This window comes from Malurus melanocephalus, unplaced genomic scaffold (assembly GCF_030028575.1).
Source record: "Malurus melanocephalus ecotype Western Australia unplaced genomic scaffold, MMel_1.1 scaffold_196, whole genome shotgun sequence".
Classification (NCBI taxonomy): Eukaryota; Metazoa; Chordata; class Aves; order Passeriformes; family Maluridae; genus Malurus; species Malurus melanocephalus.
Genome location: NW_026623428.1, coordinates 50,390 through 72,728, shown reverse-complemented (window position 1 = coordinate 72,728; position 22,339 = coordinate 50,390). Strand labels below are relative to the sequence as shown.

At 36.4% G+C, this 22,339-nt stretch overlaps 1 protein-coding gene across 1 annotated transcript in view; it reads right to left on the bottom strand.

Moving 5' to 3' along the window:
- CACNA2D3 (calcium voltage-gated channel auxiliary subunit alpha2delta 3) overlaps positions 1–22,339 on the bottom strand; it is a gene marked incomplete at its 5' end in the record, with an annotated part of 215,312 nt that overhangs the window by 160,434 nt on the left and 32,539 nt on the right. The window contains 2 exons of the mRNA XM_057373420.1: positions 15,242–15,355; positions 19,043–19,132. Coding sequence (XP_057229403.1) covers positions 15,242–15,355; positions 19,043–19,132 — 204 coding nt within the window. The remainder of the gene's footprint in view (positions 1–15,241; positions 15,356–19,042; positions 19,133–22,339) is intronic.

The following is a 22,339-nucleotide window of genomic DNA, read 5'->3' as shown; positions in this document are numbered from 1 at the left end:
AAAAAACAAAATTTGTTTTCGAATAAATTTGAATAGATCTGAATACAGATATGATTGTTGGAGGTCTTTGGGGAAAAGAAAAACAAACAACAAACCAACAGATTTTTAGCCAGAAAAAAAAGGCAAAAAACATGGCCTGAATCAGAAAAGACTTTCCAAATAGACACAGTACGAGAAGAGACAGACCCAACAGTGCTAGCAATCAGAAAAGGATCAAAATGAGAGAAATATGCTTCAAAATAGAGATGCTGGAGGATACTGTTTAATGTTGAGCTGTGGAAAACCAGAACGGGGACGATGCTCTGTGAAGGGCCCTGGAGAAAACCTTCAAGGATTGCTGGTGTGCATCCAGGTTCTGTGCTGYAAGGACTTTATTAAGCAGTGAATAGTATGAAAATAATATCAGACCCAAGAGCTGAGGGTTTTGGAACAGGGGGAAGATCACCTACTCACACCCTGCCAAAGGCTGTGCAGAATGCTCAATCCCAGATGAGACATCCTGCAYCTCTTCCTTGTGTTCCTAAAGCACAGGGAGTTTGGTGTCTCTACCCGTTTACAACCAGTATACAGCAACTTTTGCCAGTTTTTACTCTTTCAAGGTAGCACATTTTCTGAAATTTTTAAAAAARTATTACTGTGAGAGGCTTTAATAATAGCACTTCACCGGCTGATGGAGCTGATCAAATCAATTCCTGTGCAATAACCAACCAACAGCTCTCCAAATAAGCTGCAGAAATCAGTTCAGGCAGCTTTTGATGCGAGAGCACACAGACTTGGTAGAAGGGCGGGCTGAGTCTTGGCAGCACGGCTAATAAATGTAATTATAATGATAAAAGCTCACAAATGGCTTCATTCTGCACTGTCACTCACAGCACAACCTGCTATCGTTCACTCCTGCTGCACACAATGACCTTTGTCATGCTTGAGGAAACAGCTTCCCACTGTGATTTGACTCTCACTGAGTGGCCAGATGGGGCAGTTTTGCTTCATTATTTGTGTCTGTGAAGTGGAAATGCCAACAGAAAGATTCATTACTGTCAAGATCATCTCTGCAAAGCTCCCTTGATTTATTAGGGCATAAACTGCTGTACTGGCTGTAATGAGACATAAATGCTCTGTAAAGCCTGTGAACTCGAGAAGGAAATACACTGCCATCAAGAGGCTCTGGGCCTCATTTATTAACAGCTTCTGTCATACAAGCAGCACTGACTGTGGCAGTAATAGGAAAGAAAATCTAAGAGATTTGACGATGACGTGTTTACATAAAAGAATTTCTTCCATTTTTTCCTGAAATTTGTACAGCGCTGACAGGTGAAATGCAATGGAATTGATAAACACGAGAAAATATTAACRTCTCTCAGATTCTAGTTACTGCTGAGATTATGATCAGGACTTATAAATCATAGTATAAGGAAAATCAAGACTCAAGTTATCCTGAAAGAAGAAAATTCCCTGTCCAACTTCAGAATGTTCTAGATTTTTTAAGCCCTACATTTTGCTGGGCAGTCCAGATCCTCTTCAATTTTTATTTGTATCATGGATCCTTTTCTAATCAGTGAAGTCCAACACTCCTGAAATATTACAACTGTTTATGACAACGAAGTGTCAAAGAAACACTGGAACTGCTTGTTTGTATCTGCCCAAGGACACTTTCTCTTGGCAAGAAAATGCTGCAGCAGGACCATGGGGGCAGTGGCATCCAGCTACAACCTCACACAGAATATTCCAGAGTGAGATACCCTCTCAAACACGACTTTCACAGCCCAGCCCTCAGGATTCTGTTTCTATCAGTTACAGATTCCTCAGACAATTAAAAAAAAAAAAAAAAAAAAAAAAAAAAAAAAAAAAGCAAACAACAATCAAAACAAAAGGATAACGAGGATAACAAAATCCAAAATAACAAAAACACAGCACAACTTAATACTGGGTTCAAATCTGCACCCACAGTGAAGTCTCTTCTGCACATTCAGAAAGAACATAACACATTGTGTTCACATTCAATCAACAAATAAGAAAATAAATGAAAACACCTAGCTATAAAATGTCACTGTTTTGCCAAAATTCCTTTTGAAATCTTATTATTTTTTTCATGCACCTCTTCCAAAACTTAGAGRCATACATTCACAATACAGACTAATCTTTAAAAATCTTTTTTCAGAATGCTGTTTCAGAAAACTTTTTGYAAGAAGCTATGCCACAAAAGAAACTTCCTTGGTGGTAAATACATCACATTCTGAGCAGTCCTACACAGACAATAAAAACCACATAGAACCTTTTACTATTAAATCAGCTAGACTGATAAAAATAAAATTACAAAGATACCTGTCTATGATGGCATGGTAGTCTTGCCTGTGCTTCTGATTTCATAATCCAGCCTCACTCACAGGGCAAGCACAGTTGTACTGGCACAACCCCTGTGAGTAGCTCTGGATCGTGTAAATGCTGTAGTGCTGTTAACACTTGATTAAATATTAATGTGGGAATGAACACCAGGTTCTTTTGCCACTCAACAACCCRTTAATAGGTCACTTTGGAAAAAAACAAGGAGAAAACACCTCTTGTTGAGCCATTTTCTTTTGGAAAGGCTAAATCTGTACATTAGTAGAAAAAAACAAAGTTCACTAGCAGTGTGTGTAACACACTTACATGGCTTGCTTTATTTTAGTATTCCCTTATGGTTATTAAATGTTCCAACATTTAAAAAGCAGTGCACTAAAACATAACTAAACCAGGTGTTTACTCCTCTATTTTTCACTAAATGATGGAAAGCTATCTGATGAAAACAAAGCTTTAAAAATCTATGGGAGACGGTAACATTACCAACATTACCAACCATAGAGCTGAGCTCAAGTTTTGACTTTTTCCCCCTCCTCAGCAAAAGCAGCTGTGGTTATTTACACACCAGGAGCACTTTCCTGCTGAATTCCTCTCCTTTCCTGAGAGTCCCTGGTAGTTTATGTTGTGTACAGACCCTGCCCACCCCTGCTGAGCAGTTATCCTCGAAGGTGATGCTCAGAGCCATGGAGTGAGGCTGAAGAGCACATCCAAAAGCTGCTCTGGTGCAGAGCAACACAACTTTCACCAGTTCCCTAGATGGATTCAGGAGTTTGATGGAGGGAATTCAGGGTAGGAATTTGCTAATTCCATTAAAGGTTCAATAGYTGTCAGCTGAGGAGTTTGTTCTGACTGGTTGCCAATGATTAATGAGTGTCATCTGCTTGTCTGGGATCAGAGGCACCACTTTGAGCTGCTTTTGAAGGGGCAGGGGGAAGAAAAGACATACCAAACATCCTTGCTGCTGTGTGACCAAAAATGGCCTGACCTCAGTCTAGCCATGTCTACTAACTTGGGGAAGGTATGTGAGGGTTTTACTATGAACCAAACYATGATTTTGAAATTTTATTTATTATTTCCTATTGCTAATGCAAGCAAGGCACAGTCAGAGGCTTCAGTTTGATATTCACCTTTGCATACACCTGAATTTTGTACACAGCACTGTTAAAACCATGGGCAAGCACCCACCAATTGTATTGATCCATTGACTTATTAATTATTGCTTGCTGCACACAAATTCAGAGCCAAGTGCATTATTCTGTCTGAAATGGCACAAACATGACGTACCACAAAGGCATCCTCAGATGTCTGGCTCATCTCTCGTTTCCATACATGGCTTTTTAAGGAGAATTTAGGTCAGCCTAAATAAACCAGTTTGTTTCAAAATGGGGTGCCATATGTCAAAATGTACTTAGTCAGCCAGTATAATTTTGAGCCAAAAATTTAGTATTATCAGATATGGWGCTAAAATCTCTGTACTCACAGTTTCCTCATGCTGTTTGTGTACATATTAAAATATTTTCTACAAATTTGGGTTGGGTGCTTGAATGTATCAAAACTTTTTTTTGAAATTACTACCTTGGTTATTAGAATTATACTGATATAATTTTTTGTTTAAATCATTCGTAAGCAATACTGCTAAGTTTCTGTTATGGACTAAATTCTGTCACCTTTTAAAAAAAATCGACTAAATTCTGTCACCTTTTAAAAAAAAATCTAAACAGTTCAATTTGCTTTATAAATCCTGTGAGTACTACTCTTCATGAAATCCACAATAAGACAGGGACATAGCCCCAGAATAGAACATAACTCTCATTTTGACAGGATGGTAATGAGTAACTCACGAGAYAATGCTTTGAATCACCTCCAGAACAGAAAACAAAAACTTATTTCACAAGGCAGCTAACAGAATCTTTTCTCTTGGCAAATATTGCCCCCTGTGTAGGAGACAAAGTGAAAATAAAACTGCTATTGATCTCTACTTAGGGCTATTTTCTGAAGAGATTCCTCCAGGAAAGCAGTATTGATGTATTGATCCCATCCCCAGTGCTGCCCGGGACAGCAGAGCTGAGAGCGCGGATCTGCTGCTGCTGCAGCGAGGCACAGCCAGCTCAAACACTCAGTGTCCCAAAAAAAGGATCCAATAGACACAGAAACACCACACTCAGAGTACTCTGAGCACCCCTGGTGGGTGGGACCCACCAAAGCTGTGAGGAGACACCTTTATATCCTCATCCTGAAGCGCAGGGATGATCCTGCTGCTGTTCCYGCTGCTGGCTCTGCTCCCAACAGGGCTCAGAACAAATGCTCAGAACAGCAGGAACAGAGGGAAAGGGAGAATCAGGAGGAAAGAACTCGGTCTCAGGAAAAACCCAGAATCATTTCTGAAAGGTGGGCTGTTTATACCTTTCCAATACACAAACCATAAGATTAGACTCAAATTCTGCACTAAAAAACAATGGGAATCTCAGAAAAACCACATTCCCTAGACATGTTCTGTGGTTCCATCCCAAAATTGACAGCTGCAAAAAGGCTACGCAGGTGGTGCTCCCGCAAACTGGGAACTGATGAGGAACTGTTTCTCTTGTCACTCCTTGCAGGTGACAAGAAATGGATGGACAGAAGGACAATCTAACCAGAGTCACTTTTGCACACAGGACGAAATTCATCTGCCATGAATTTTTGTGCCTATAAAACTTGATAGCGTGAATTTAATGAAAACACACACCCTAAAAGTGATGCCAACTTAGCCAAGGCAAATGTTCACAGTTTTCACCCATCACTACCACATGTGTTTCAGTATTTAGAAAAAACTCTCATTTTATGAGAAATTCAGCCATTTCTTTTTCACACAAAGTGCAAACTCAGTAAATGTATACTCAGTTAATTTCACTCTTGGAGATTAAGTTCATAGAGTAGACAAACTCCCTAGGATATTTTTTTTTTTTAGTAGTAGTTAAATAGACTGAAATATGATTCACTGAAAGCCAGTATTGTTCTTTTACTTTTTATACTTTAGGAAACCTGCCTCATGGTTGTACAATCTTGCATTATTAAATCAACTAAAAAGAACAGAAATAGACAATAACCGATACTACTCAAGACATTATTAAAACCCCAAAGAATTCTCCTTCGTCAGAGGCTGAAATACTGATCCATTTTACTGAAAACTCTTMGAAAAATTACTTAATTTTAAAATTCCATCATATTTTATTCTTGCCAAGAGAATAGCCTAGGAGCTTGCCTAGCAGATTTGTCTGTTGTCTCTATTCACGCAAACTTCCAAATTTTCCTTGTCATCATGASAACAGAGAGTCTCCATCTCTCTAAGGCTGTTTGCAGCAATGTTTTTCCTCACACAGGGATAACTTGTTTTAACTTATTTTTAAAATAGGTAATGTGAACCTAAAAACCTTACTAGAAGTTGCTGAATATTTCCAGATCCTATTGAAGCATGAACTAAGGAACCYGATTTTACAATTTGAGAGAGAAACAATTTTCCACAGAAACAAACCCTAAGTGGTTTCTGACTTGAACTGTTCAGGCTCTGTAGGTGTTCTGTTTTATGAACCTCCATATAACATGTATTTCAAACTGTTTTATAAATATTTATAGCTGCTCCTATTTTCATAACAAAACACTGAACAACAGTCATTGGCATATATACTTTACTACTACAATGGATTTTAAAGCCTCCTGCAACAACAAGTCCCAGGGGATTCAAAATCCAACATGTTTTTTCAAGATATGTCTAATGATGTAAGACAGCAGAATAAAGAATTCTGTCCTCTATCAATGCACTAAACCCAGCTTCAGTGTTAAAATCCAGCAAAAAGCTTTCAAGAACTCGTAAGGGGAAACCTCTGCAGCTGAACTGAAATCTTAACAGAAGTCAGTGCACGAATGACGTCCCACAGAAAGAGAATGTATTTATTCAGATGTGCAAATCCCATTCTGACAGTTCTGCACAGAGATAATTATGGTAAGGGTAGTAGAGAGGATTATGGAATGATGGAATTTAGAACCTCATGGAAAAGAATAGGTTTTTATCAGTTTTGCAGCAGATGCCTGCTCATGGGAACAGAACAYAAAAGTTAAGTCTACAGAGGCTGCCATGTTTTGCAGAAGTCTCAGAATACAGTTAATTCTGTTATGCCAATTTAGAAAAAGTAAGTATAAAAACAGTGAGATAAAAAAAAAACAGTATTCTCTAAATGGATATTCCATAAAACGCATAACCACTAACAAAGTTAAAGATTCAACCRCTCAGAAAGAACCAGCAGACCCACAACAGAGTTCTAAAGATGGGATTGTTTGGATAACTTGTTTAGTTCTTAATTCAGTAAAGCGCTTTAATGTGTGCCTGGATCCATTGCTTTGGTTTGCAGGGATGTAATAACCCACATATGCAAGCATTTCACTGAAATGAATCCTGAACCAGCCATAGATGAGCCCCTGTGTGGAATGAAGCTTGCCTACTGCCCTGAAATGCGTGCACGCATCGAGGGACTGTTCCACAGCCAGGGTAACAGGGGTACTCTGGGAAAACGGGATATATGAATAATAATTCCATATAAACAACGTCTGTTGTACTTCCAAACCAGCAGAATTTGGCCTCTCAGAGTAAAACGAGCAAGAAATACCATTTGCTGTGTGTAATGGGATGCCAGCAAGAGAATACTACACCAAACATTTAACTTCCTCTCTTTGTAAAGTTCCCTTTCCAAACATCTCCTGAGATTTGATATTTAAACATGCAATTTACCAAACTTCTCAACTTAATGTAAATATCTAACAGAAGTTAAAGTTTCCCTGTGTAATGAAACAACACACTATGGCTCATTTTAGTACAGTGAGAGTTACATAAAATAGAAGCGTATGAAGATTTCATTAAGGGAAAAATGATACAGGAATGAACTAAGAAAGGATTATACACACTAGGTAGAAATACAGTTCAGAACTCAGATGAAAATGTCTGAAAACAGTTATTATATTGTGGTAGTCCATAGTTTTCCAGGGTACTGCTTATAGGCTGTAGGAATTGCCATACCTTGGCAGCGTTAGCAATGAATCTGACCTGTGGGTTGGGGAAAGATGCAAKAACTCATTTTCCTGTTTAAGCCTCACAACTGCGCTGTCTCCTCTACCTGTGCTTCTGCATCAAACTGAGACCATTCCTCTTAATCACAAAACCATCTTTAATCCTATTAAATTGCTTGTCCACTGCCCAATACTGTTTTTGATTCAAGCTTAACCTTAAATTTAAAAATAAAGGATTATAACAGGCCCAAAACATCATAGGCACAGCTTTTTAAAACTTAGTCCAAAATACATACGAGTATTTCACTCTTCCCTGTTTATAAAGGTAGTTAAAAATTTTCATTTAACAACTTGTGTTTTACGGATCGGAAAGTACCTATTTCAGGTGTTTTAATGTTTTCATTCAAACATGAACCTACCTACTTATTTTATTTACAAGGAGAAGTAATAATGCAAAATAATTTTTTTTTAAATAAAATCACACTTTGAGCAGGAAAACAATAGTCTGTAGATCTATTATATCATAATTTCAGGCTTGTGGTGAAGGAAGCAGAGATGAGCGAGCATATCTCTGGTTTTGTCTCTTGCACCAACTTAGTTTTCACCATGACTCTTGGCTGTWATGTAACATTTAATATAAATTCACCTCCTTCCAAAAGGCAAACTTTAAACAGGCAATTTAAGACATTCAATCCAACATAACCTTCACTYTTTTTTTACTATTTTTTAAAAATTATATTAATCTAAAATAATTATTTGGAGAACTGTATTATCTCTTTGTTGTCAAATGCAATCAAATGGGTTTTATATATGCAGCTATGGTCACCTTTTTGGTGGTGGGTCACTCACAATTAGCAAAATATTCCTGATGTTTTACAGAGGCTGTTGATGCTCATCTAAAATAGAACAGCTCTGACAGCCTTCAACATCTCTTTTCTGTCTGCAGTGTTTAAGATGCATACATTATAAGGGAAATTTCAGTCTATAAACTGAGTCCTGGCTTTTAGGATAACTGCAGCATTGCTCAGTACAAACCACACAAACTAAAATACAGCTTTTATTATGCTGCTGAAGAACTTCAAGGAATAAATGATCTCACCATTTCCTTAAGCAGATGACATAATTTGTCACAAAAATCATTACCTCAAGAATAGAGATAGTCCATGGGACAAAACAGACATATTTGTGCAATTACTATGCCTGCTTTAACTCTCGTGCTTCTGGCATAATAACTTAGCTTTTAAAAACTAAGACCTTACAGCACATCAAATATCAGGAGAAGGTTTGGTTGTTTGGAGTTTTTTAGTAAATAGAATCCATAATATATCATGTTCTTATTATGATATTTACGTATTATATTTTTGTCTCTCTTGTTAACAATGGCCACCAGCCATATATTTCAGCAACATGGAGTTTTATGCCAGATGCAAATAGTGATTACTTGCAGTCATCGAGGCATGTTTTATGGACACCTATTTTACCTCATATTTTAGATTTCTCTCTGTCTATATACTACATAAAAGTTAACTTTTAACAAGGAATAGAAATGATTTTTGTGTTACTGATACTCAGAGTTCCCAAAGAGTGTTTTGGACAATCTATTTCAGATTGTGGATTATTCTCCATTGTGACTGCYCCTTGTTTATAAGGTGTTCTACATGACTCACAGCTGATTTACTTTTGTATCTATTTCTGATTGTGTGACAAACATTAGCAGGGTAAGGGCACTTTGAATGTGCCCTTAACACTGTGTATAAATTATCATTCAATCTAAAATTCTTCAAACATTCRGAAAACATTAGCCCCTGAATGATTCTAGCCAGCAAAATGACCGTATACAGAAGGCAGTAATCCTTCCTCTGGAAATCCACATATAACCTGAAGATAATATTTTATTACCCTTATCTTCACAAAAAACATCGCTCTATTTTTTCAGCTTAAACATTACAGGATAAGTTTTCAYGGCAAATTAAATTGACATTGGACTGAAAAAGAGGTCTTAACAACTTTGAGTGCCATATTAAAGAATTCAAGTAAAAATACTGGTGACACATKTGTAGAAATCATTATGATAGTTTTGACCAAAAAAAAAATATTCACTGAAACAAGAACCTACAAACCTATTTTTCTCTCTCAGAGGGGAAGTAATAAAGCAAAATAAAATGGTTTTTAAACTTTTTTTTTTTTTAAATAAAATCACACTTGGGGCAGGAAACTAGCTATGAGGAGTTTTTTCTCTTTATCCTGAAATAAAAAACTTCTGTTTGATCTCATTCCCCATCTTTCAYTGTGATACAGAAGGGCCTGAAAAGATAAGTAATTAATGTAAGTAATGTCATAGCTTGAAAAGCCTATAAAATGTGTGGAAGTTCTCTTGTTCTTGAGATAGCCAGTAAAACAGCACAAGGTTTGCGCAGCAGCAACAGCGTCTGCCTCTACAGARCATCAGACTTTTCACAGAAAAAATCGATCTAATGACATCCAGACAGGACTGCACACGAGACATTCAATTTGCTGTACAATTGCTCCCTGTTGCCAATATCTCCACGTTCCTGAGCTGCAGACTTGGCTAAAAGTTTGTAAAAGTTTGCAGAAATGTTGGTAACCTTGTGGATGTGAGGAGAAAGAGAATTTGCCACTGCCGCGACACAGCCGCTCGATCCCTCGCAGCCACTGATTCCTTTAGGATCGTTTTCAGACAAAAGAAACAAAAACATGCCAGATTTTCATCTCCCTTTGCTAAAGGAGGGTAAGAAACGTGGCCTTTCCTGTCCTATGGAGAATCTAAATGTTTGGAGAATTTTGCATAAACCAAAAACTCAGATGTTCATATAGAGCAGGTGAAGCCAATAGGTTGTGGATCACTAAATAAACTCACTAAGGAGGTTTCTAGTAAAACAAAAACCCAAAATATAAAAACAAATAGAACCATTAAAAGTAAATACTTATTTCATAGATCTCTAATATAAATGAGTGGATTGAAATTAAGATCTTTAGTGACCAGTTCCTACCAAGAATGACCAAGTATTTTCTTAAATATTTAACGTATTACTAAATGTACTATAAAAAATTGATCCTGTAAAAGTATGCATGAAAGCCCCACATAAATAAGGGGGGAAATTATTATTTTCTCCAAATATAGTATTCTATCATGAAATCAAATCTAAATACAGCAAATTTTGAGGTGCTGCTCTCTGGATTCAATTATAATTTCAAGTACTGTATATAGATCCAGAGACCTGCCAGACTGTGAAATTTTTCCTATAAAGCAGATGTAAGAGCAGGTATAAACACTTAAAAGCCATGGAACTATTTATACTGTAATTTCAACAGCTCCATTCAGGCACAGGCAGCATTAACTGTTGGATCTTTCTACATCACAACCATTTAGCAGTTGGAATAAAGATGTTATTGCACTTATGCTTTATATTCACTCTTCTTGRAGTCTTAGGAGTGATAGAAACCATCTTAAATCTTTGTCTTGTTGTAATGGCTCATAAGCATAAAGAAAACATTTCTGGGCTGCACAAAATTAACTTTACCCAGAGCCCTCAGAATAACAGGAGACAGACAGATGAAGTTCTATTCCCTGTTACTTGCCCAGAAAAAGAAAGACTGCAGAATATTGAGGTAACTGGGTACAGAGGTATTTTTATCCCAGATTTGATTGTAGAAAGTGAGGAAACTTTAGGTGGGATTTTGGTTTCCATTTGACTTGACCCAGTGAGGAATTAGTGCTTCTGGTTTTGCACGTATCTACCACAGCATATAGTTATTTTGGATAATTATGAGAGAAAATGCTTTTCAGACTCAAAGACACACCCAAAGGGAAGGATGAAGTTTAAATGATTCAATGATCCTTTTGCYTTCTTTTCCAGATTTTACATGTGGGACAATAAAGGGRGGAGAACTTGTCTTTCTGGTGTCACAAAGTTGACATCTTCCTCCATCACCTGAGTGCTGCATTAACCCCTGTCAGAAAATAATGCTAAATATCTCTATCCAAACTGAAATACTGATTTCCCCTTGATTTTAGACTCTGCTCTGCATCATGGTTATGGAAGAAATGCGTTTGGGCTACTCCAAAACAATGAGTAGGCAGGTTTTATAGAWGTATAGAACTTGACAGCCAATTAAAAACAATGGGGAGAAGGAGAGAAAAAGACCATCAATAAGTCAGTGGGTCATTTTAGCCAGTGGAGAAAGATCTCGAGATTTCATGGAGTTGCCAGCAATAGGGTTTCCTTGTACATTCGTACAAAAGGATTCACTGCATTATATTTTTTTTTTTTTGCAATATCACAACATACTGAGAAGAGTCTTGATGTATTTAAAATTACAAAATATGTTAAATACTTTAAGTAGATACTTTCTGTTCCMAGTTTACTAATTTTCAATTAGTGACTAAAGTGGCTTTCAGCTGAGAACATGACAAATCTTGAATTTCTGTTAATATCTCTAATCTCRTAATAATTTCATTTTTTGATCTGCTAGAGCATTCCAACAACATTTACAAGATTAATCTTCATTGATTTTTCTCTTAGATAATGTTGGAATTTTCCACCAGAAAGGAAATAGGAAAGTTTTATTAATAAAAAGACCATTAGCGGTGCTTCCTTTGGGGAGCAGACCTGAAGTGTTATTTGTTCATGTGGTTGTGTCTGTCTCTGTCTCCCTCCCCTACCCCTGGCTTTTCATCCTTTTAAATTAGAATAAAGGAACTAATGAAATACCTGAGTGCRTTATTTTGTTTGGTTTCTAATAATGCATTTGAATCTCACAGTAGGARCAACAACACAGAGTAAAAGCAGGAATCTGGTACAGTCGTCATCAGAAAGGTATTTTGAGAYTTAAAAGGCTTTCTCCTGAAAAAGGACATCTTAAAAAAAAATATTGCAACTATGTTATAGATGTCATTGTAAACACACACTTACTTGGTATTATTCCTTTTAAATACATATTTCTGCTACATGATGAAAATCTGTGTTTTTGTATGACAGTGTACAGGTATTCACTCTTGTGGATTAATTTTGTTCCCTTTTTGGTACTTCACGTGGCAGAGTTGCCATCAATGAATTGCAGAAACTTGAAAGTACTGAATRTAAATTTCATGAATGAGAAAAATTATGTGTAGCACAAATTCATTCATAATGCGTGAGATTCAGCTCCTTAAGGTGCAAGATTGCACGTATGGCCTCAAAAAAAAGGGGAAATAGATGTTAACAACTACTCATATAAATAAAATATAGTGCATTATAAAAATAGCATCTACTAGATTTACATTTGAAGTAGCAGAAGATATTAAGTAAACATGGGGAAATGGTTTGGTTTGGGTTTTTTTGTTGTTTTTTTTTCTTCTTTTTTTTTCTGAGGGAGATAGAGACTCATAAAAAACTCAATAAAATGAAAGCATTTCTTCTTTCAAGGAAACAGTCCAGAAGATAATTTTTAACAGTCTTTTGATGGTCGTAATTTTCTAGTTCATACAAATCATGAGGCTGATTTTCCCCCAAAAACTGAATTGCTTAATTTAAGTTACTYTGGGAATTTAACTGGAGCCATTTTATTTCATTTCCTAGTCATTGCAACACAATTTTATTTTAATGCATTATCAGAAGGAAGATGATTTTCAATCAGTTGTCAGGCTGATTATATCTACAATATGTAATAAAGTGCTCTCATCCTGTTTGCATTGTGTATTTTTAAAAAAAATATTACCTTTTGCAAAGATATAAATGGTTTGAAAAAAGGAAGAAAATATTAATTGTTATTTACATGCTGGCAGTTTGTATTCCCTCTCTATTTTTAAGGATTACCACTGACAAACTTTCAAAGCCTTCAAAGTTGTATGAAGAATTGTTACTTTTCTATAAAAGAGTAAGATGCTTCTGTTGCCCCTAAGTATAAATTGTTTAATATTATTTAACATGAGACCAACTATAACTGAAATTGGTACTTTGCTGACCAGATAATTGCCATAAACAAAAACRTAAGAATTTTGCCCAATTAGAGCAATTACCTTTTCCATCACTGTCCACCCAGTACCAAAAAGCAGGAAAACAAATTATAAGAAAGATGGCAAAGAAATACATAGATAATAGGGAACAAAATGCATGTGGAAAAAAAAARGCCTAACAAGCAGTTCAAAAGTGTGATTTATAAATATAAAAATCAGTTTTGGAGAGAATAAAGCCGGTGCAATGCAAAGGCAATGAATTTTAAGTGTGTGGCCTGCATAATTTCTAGGCAGACTGACTCTGCAAATATGTAAGAAATTGCATTTTCAATGATTCTTCCTTTCTAGATAAAGAGTACATATGGAAATCTTTGGCAATTTTCATTCTGAAACATTCCAAGCAGAAAAGAGGAAAATCTGACTGCATTTTTTTCCTCTACAAGTTTTCTAACATACAATTTTCGAGAGTGTATTAATACATAAAGTAGTTTTAGAAGAGTTGAGCAGAATGYTGCATATTAACTAAAAGCTACTCCCAGCCAGCCAGTCCTTCTAAACAAAGCTCTTCATGCCAGGTCCTTGCAGAATCATTCCCAAAGGAAACCTGTCCTGCTGCTCACTGCCACACTGTGCTGAGTGTTGTGATCTCAGAGCTGTGCATTTGCACATGAAACACACACAACACATGGTTTTGGTGGAAATACTTCGCTGGCTGTTTCAGAGAATTCTWTCCTTGCTGATTTCTTAAGATAAGAGTTTCCCCATGGTCTCTTCTGCTCCTTAAGAGAGGAACTAACCCCAAAGTACGAGAAAATACAGCACATCAGAGGCACATCTTTCTGAGAGATTCTGTGCATCTTCTCAGACACCAGTTTTTGCTAGAAAAAGGAAAATTTTCTCCTGGAATATCTGAAGACTTAAACTAGATGGTAGCCCATTGAATAAGAGAGGAACGACTGGCCAAAAAACTTTTAACTTTTAGGCTTTCTTTCCAGTGGAACAATATTATGCTTGCATGAAACAGAGCTAACAAAGTTAGAAAACAATAGAATTTTATAATACAGAAACATGACTTAAAGCTACGAATTAAAACAACTACTTTTTTCCCCACAGAATACAGAGGCCCATGCAGCACAGTCATATTGATCAATTACTTGCTAAAATTGCACTTCAAAAAGTGGAAGTTTTTCTTCCACATGCATATAACATGGCAAAGAACTACAAAAAGCTCCTAAAATAATCCCTAAACTAGTTTTAGCAAAAGGTAAAGTGTAGAACAAAATTATTTCCCATACAGATACGAGACCTACCAGAGCTTCCTCATCAGGAAGGGATTTCTGCCCTACTGTGAATCTTCCACRTGTCATATAACAAGGAAATTAACTCTGGGCAAACTTCTTTATACAGATCAATAGAGCCAAATACATTTTTAATAAAATCTTACCAACTGYCAGCTCTATCCCTCATTCTGCCAGATGAAGAAATTAAACATACTGAGTACTACATCTGCTCTTCCTCCAGTCATAGAAAGCCATTCACTGTCCATAGCACATACACATCTTTAGCTTGAAAAAGCATTAAATTATTAATGTGCATTTTGGGAGAAAGAAGAACATTTTTTTTCATGTTTAATGATGCATCTCAGGGGAAGGATTATATAAGGCTCAAAAAAAATGTAACCTGGAGGGAAATAGTGCCCTTATATCTTGTTAACCTAAGTTCATTACTACAGCAAAAGGCCATCTCTATCCTTGGGCAATACCACATAAGCATCATTATTTTTTTCATTAGTGATCCAAAATAATTTTTAGATCATTAGAGAGACTGTTACGGATTTTTCAATAGACATATGCTTTACATTGGATATGAAGCTTTGGGTTTTCCATTCAATAAAGGTGATCACATACTTACTTTTCTGTCTGGCCAGTTATATTTTGCAAATATTGTATCGTATGTGTCCACAGCTCCATCAGTGATCAACATTATGGCTTGGCTGCAAATGCTGCCTTGTCCTGTGTGATTGAACTGCAAAAAGAAACAATCATTAGGCACATTCCTATTAAATGAAGATAGACAAGATCACACAGAGTAAACATGGATTTTGTCAAATCTCTAGCATCCTCGGAAGAAGTTGAAAATATTCAGGCTGAAAACATTTTATCATAGATATTACATTCTCAGTGAACTGAAAAATAAAAAACATGCATAAATATAGTACTACCCTAAATTAAAATGGTATTCCCCTGTTTTTGATGTATGGTAAGTGTTGATGTATCTATAGGATTTGCTTTGATTTAAATATAATTTTAAGAGAACAAGTTGCACAAAAAGAAGTAATGAATTTTCAGCAAAACACAGAAGATACACAACTCTTAGGCAAACATGACTATTCATATGGCATTAATTCATATTCACTCAGGATTACATTCCATATGCTATTTTCTTTAAAATATTTATCTGGGAGAAYCGAGTTCATATTTATATATTCTGAGATTCTTCTATTACTCAGAATGAATACATATAAACTATTCAGGCTGCTGAAGAGCAGTACTCGAGCACAGGTACTCAGACAGCAATCAGCAATCCTTTGGATATGCAGAGGAAGCTTCATCGTTATGCAAATGGGATTTCCTCCTGCCAAAGAGCAAACACATTGGACTGACTCATAATTTGAACTGTGATCAGATGGAGTTGGTACTTGCTTTGAATCCATTTGTCTCCATTTGCTTTGGTTGCAAAATAGGTTCCTGTTTGTCTGTGTATTACCTTATCTGTTCAAGGAACTTTGGTGAAACATCCATCTTTTTAGCAAAAAAAAAATTGTGAAGCTGTAAAATTATTTGTTTTTTAAGTGCTCTGTATGAAACTTTAAAAAATCTATGCAAAGATCAATAAATTGGATATTACAATTACTTTCCTGTCGATTTTATGTACATTATCAAATTTGAGGTCAGGCAAAGCCTTGTCCTATCAGCCTTCTTTTGATGCTGAGAAAGCCAAGCAAGAATTACTTTGCCCCACCTCAACATCCTTGCTGTGCCCCAGAACAGGGTGGTCCYATTTAAAAAGTGGTGCCTATGTTCAAGGTGAATTACCTTGCAGGGACTCTGACTGCTTCTGCATTCATCAAAAATTATCCAGAGTATTCTGGTTTGATCTGAACCAGCAATAGCTCTGTCTTCTAATCTTTCTGCAGTCTACTCACCCTTACATATTCACTGTTTTTCCAAAACTCTAAACCCCACTTTTTCTAAAAAAAGTTCTCCTAAAAATGTCATCTTTGTAGAARTGCCTGCAGTAGAAAAGGGTGGATGGTGGGTTCCAGAAGCTCTCTGGTCTCTTCTGCCTTCATATTTCTGTATGTGAGTAATCACACCCACATTCAACAACCTCTTCTGTCACCTGCATCTCTCCTCAGGAACCTCAGCAAACAGYACTGGAAACACTCTGCTTAAAGGGCAAATAATGTGGATTTAGAGTTAACTGTATTGTGATCACTGCCTGGGTGAAAACCCTTCTCTGTGTCATTTGCAARGCCTTAAAATCCTCCAGTCGTGAAGGTTTTTCCAGTCTTAACCAGAACCAGAATCATTAAAGTGGGATTCCTTCATGGTCTTAGAGCCAGTATTTGCTCATAAAGGTGGAGTRCCTTTGTCTAGGGATATCTTCCTCACATGGACAATATATTTTGAAAGTGGCAAGGTATCTTGAAAGAGAAATTAATGAAGGGGAAACACCGYTGTGCATTTATTTTAAAACACCACTCTGTATGCATCTGCATTATTCYACACTGTTATCTGAATATTTTGAAGAATGAGATTGAATTCAAATACTTTGATGAGTAATATCTTCTCATATTTGTCTAAAACTTTTTAATTTTATTGAATAGCAAGAGTGATGAAAGTGTTTTCCATAATAATAACAATGACAAGGGGCTTATGATGAACTACAATTAACTCAGTGATTCATCAGTTAGCAGCAAAAATTTCAATGCATCCTGACATTTACAGCATTTGGTTGTGATTAACAGTCTTTGAAATGTCACAGAATTTTATTTAATTGGCTATGATTTTTTTTTAAAGGTAATCACTGCAAAGAGCACATTTGTCACCAAAAGAGATAATTGCAGTTGTCACATGACATAGTAGGTGCCTAACTACTGTACCAAGCACTTCTGTATTCTTACCCTGTATAATGTACAYTGCATAAATTGTGATTGGAAAGAATTTGGAAGTGGATTTTTAAACGYGCCTTTCAAATATATCAGTATCAACCATCTTCGAGTCTTGACAGCCATAGCAAATACTGGAAGGTAATTGCAAGGCAAAATTGACTGAGTTTAATTAGTGTAACCCCTGAACCATTCTAAAATCCAACCAGAATCTTAATAGACTATTTGTGTAACACAAAGCTTTCTCTTTTTCTTTTTTATTTTTGTATTTAGCTTTCCTACACTTCCCACTCCTTACCCCTCCCGATTCACCCACTCTTTTTTTTTTTTCTTTTTTTTTTAATGTAGAGAAGACATCCTTAGTTAACCCATAATTCAAAGAATAGAATTCTGGCACAGAAAGGTCACATTCTTAGACAGAGTGGGAAATGGATTGCTGTACTCTGCTAAGGAGAGAGTTGGGGGCTTTATCTCTGGCCTGGGCTGCTTCATTGAAGCTCCCAGAGACTTTGCAGGTATGTCTGTATAAAAGGGAAAAGATTTTTATGCTGGCACTTCTGGAAGTTTATATGCAAGAAGGATTGAACCTATTATATTTTAAATTGAACCTATCATACTTTCTTTTCAAGTATAAATAATCAATGCAGCCCCTTGAATAGAGCTGAACATACTTGTAGCATAATCCATCATGGTCTTACAGATCACTCATCATGGGTATGGWTCAGCACATGGGATGTCAGATCCCTTTGTTCTCAAAATTATCACTTTATCCAATGAGATTTTTATACCACATTCACCATTATAACTTCAGTTACCTCAYGGATTTTAAACCCGAACAAAACACATCTCATTTTGGGTCCTCGCATTCACTTCCTGCACTGTGGGATTTTCCCAGTTTATGTGTATCTGGAGGGCCAGCATCCTCCTGATCCTCCAAATAGAACATTTCTTGCACTGAGGCATTCAGACGGTGTGTTTCTGGTTCCCAAGATCCATTTGGTGCCCACAATTCTTAATAAAACCTCTACAAACAGCCCCAGCATCCTTTCCTTCATGCACCTCTTCCCATTGTCATTYTTGGCATGCACCACATGAAGGCATTAGTTCCACACTGTCTCACTGAGCACMTGAGCAGTGGGTGGAAGAAGATTCTCCTCTTTTTTCATTTTAGGATTTTATGCCTGGAAAAGAATCAATCAATATTGCCCTTCAAGATGAATAYAAAGGAATTAGAACCATTAATTAATCTATGATCACACAGTATAAAGGCAGGCACACTTGTCAAGTCAAACTTTTTGGAGAATATTTGGGTTTGAGCTCTCATTTCCAAGGTACATCAATCAAAAGACATTTTGCTACTTAATTTAGAGGAGATTATTTCATGTTTCAGCAGACTGACACACTTCAATATTTTTTTCCCCAAAATAAATGATTAGACTTAAGGAACCACTTTGAAACTTCTTCACAAATACAAATTTGGTTGAAAAAAGGGAAAACAAGGAGGTAAAAAAAGAAAAAGGATCTGAAAAGCATGAACTTACTTCATTGAGCATGTTGAAAGCTTCATTCAAAGCAATRTCCAGCATTCCAATTCCTTTTGCAAAAAGTTTGTCAAGGTGTTCCCTGAAATGCTGAAACGAGCAAGAAGGYTTTATTTGTCACTATGTTCTTACAACAGACAAGTTGAAGTCAATAATTAAGGATTTCTGAATACTTTAGACCTGAGTTCTTAGACTTAAATGACCACATACACTAATTAACAAACCAAAGTAATTCCAGTTAATCCTTTGACTCGTTAAGTGACACTAAACTAAGGYTGTGCTAGAGCACTTAGAGGGTAAAGCATCACAGGATACATCTTTGGCTACTTATTCAATCCAATAATTTTGCTTTGKYTTTTTGTTTGTGTTTCTATTTAGAGATATTTAACTTTTCTTTTTACTTTGTAAAATAATTTTATTTTATTTCTAGCTCTTTATCCTCTAGGTTTTGGTGTCTGATACTCAATAAAAACAATTCTTTCTGAAAATTAGCTTTGAGAGTACCTATCTCTAAAAGACGGTAGACTCTAATTGTTAGGTCATTGCAGTACAAATTAAGTTTATCAGTGTCAATAYAATACCAGATTTATAACAAACTCCAGTACACAAGAAGAGAGGACTATTAATTTATAAGGAGAATGAAGACCTATGTGGTAGGAAATATCAGGGGAGTGAAAGCTTTTGTGAAATGCTATTTCAGTCATCACAACTGGCTAAAAAGTACAAAATCACTGTAAAACAGAAAAGGGTATTTCAACCCAACTAGCAGAGAAAAAATGTCAGGGCAAGACATTTACCACTGAAGCATCAGTTTAAACAGAAAGAATACATGATTTCAGAATGAGATAAAAACCACCTTCATTCCACTTTCAATAACTCAGACACCAAACAGATCGTAAAAAGCAGGAGTCCTCTGCTCTTGCTGAGTCAAAAAGCATACTTGAACTTTACAAGTCAAAGAGCTCTTTTAGTAATAAACTTGTTTATCCTATTTTCTTTTTGCTATCATTTTGGAGCCCTGGTAGACAAATATCTGAATTTCACAGGGTTTGACTTGGATATCTGTCCAACTATGTGCACAAATATTCCCAGGCAAGTGTACGCTGAATTTCCATGTGTAAATACCAGAATGTGCAATATCTAATTGTAGACTCATATACCTAATTGACGTGCATAATCTTGGTAATTCTGAATGCAAATTAAGCACACAATTATGACAATCAGACATTGATGTCTGATTACAAAATTACAGGGTCAGAGTTGCACAGAAGTTGTGTGGAAGCACAGAAGWGTTCAGTCTGTGATCACCCAGAAATGTCTGAAAGACATGAGTTGAAGACAATGAAGACACAAATCCACTCATGCAGGTAAATCAGGATGAGGGCTTTCAGAATTTAAATGAGACAGGTTGGTTTTTAATGTCCTGCATGTTCTGTGTCTCATGGCACAATTAGAACATTAAAATCACACCACTGCTGTATACGGCTTTGGCACAACTCAGCAAGATTGAACTTAGAATTTCTCTTGTAGGTGATCGAAAGCAATTTTTGGTGCATCCTGGTGCATTCCCCTTTTCTAGCCTCACAGTTTAATGAACAGTTGTAGGGATTTGGTATCATACTTAGTTAGATGATTGCATTAAGTTTTCATACCTCAGCATTAGGAAAAATTGTCTCTCAACATACAATAGCAACTTGCATTTTTGTTACTGCTTTTCTCAGTTTCCGACTTTTGGTTTACTAGGATTAAAGAGTTACTTTCATTTACTTTATTTGAATACTTACTTGAATTTAAATAATTCAAGTCAAGCAATTTATTTCAGCAAATCTGTGTTTGGGGGTTGACATGTATTCAGAGTGCTTCATGATTCAGAACACAGGCAAATTTAGGGAGGTAGCAGGGGCAATCTGAATACAGGCAAGAATTAGATTTTCCTTTCCTGGTTTCAGGCCATGGTAAGCAATTTAAAAAACTCTTCTGACAAGAAAACCAGAAAACTGATTTTTTCCTTCATGGCAGAAGCCATCAAATTTGTAGCCAAAATGAGACACTGGTTTATCTAGCTCATAGAAAACCTGAAGAATAATTTACTAATTTGGTGGCAATTCCCAGGAATTCCAAGGCAACTCCTTTTACCAGTCTCTTATCTTAGAGGCTGTTCTAATGGTCTGAGCCAAATCAAGGCCCCATCTCTACTCTTCCCACTTAGCTAGAAAAAAAAATCTATTTTAAAAATTATTTTTATTTACTTCAGGGCTTCAGAATTAATTAATTGAGTTTAATTTTAATTAAAACCAAAGAAGTTTTGATTTTATTCTTGTTAAGCCAATATGCTACACAGGAGACCCCAGAACCCTGTACAAAAATTTTATTTTGTTCATAATTAGCCTATTTATGTTTACCAAAAACAAAGTACCACCTCATATGAGTAGGAATACCCAAATTAGATGGGGCACAGGACCATGGATTCAAGCCAATGCATAAAGCATTTTCCACTGATTCCAAAAAGGGAAATTAGTTCACAACTAATATRTACAGCAGAGATGATAAGTTACACTGGAAAAGTGTGATATTTGCTATTAATTGTCTGATGAGGGTGATCTCCCTACAGAAAAGCACTGTGAATGGGAACAGCATTCCTCCAGGTTTCCTTGTCAGCTCCACTGCAAGGCTTTGCTGATTGTCAAATTAGTTCCCATGCTCATCCACACGTGCTCTAACTCCAAATGGTCCTGGGACATTCTTGGCAAAGATTTATCAGATTTGTGAGGATGGACCACATCAACACATAAACCAGGAAAGAAAAAACAACAATCAGAAGGCTGATGTGAGATGGGAGGGGGCTGTTCACTTGTGTGTCACAGGGAAGTCACCCACGTGTGCTGACAGATAAATGTGCATCACATCTGCAAAATGCATTTGGGCATCACCCAACCCAAACCCACTGCCAGGGCAATTGCAGGGCAGCTCACTGGTGAGGATTTTCCAACCCCTTCTGTTTCCTAACACTTTGTGTTGGAAGAGAAGGGTTTGGGCTTTTTTTTTTTTTTTAGATAAAAACAACACTGAACAAAGAGCTCAAGATTCAACATACTCAGATTAAAACCAAATTCTTCTTAAGTAAATTAGTTACTGCAATAGAAACTGTCAGACCAAATTTCAGTGGTCAGGGGCTTACTGAAAGTTTTGAGGTTCTGTAACAGCCAGACAGTTTTAAAATAAGAGTAGACTTCAGTGAGACTTACTGTTTTGGGGGGTTTAACAGCTAAGCAATGCAGTTGAAATTATTTTGAGATC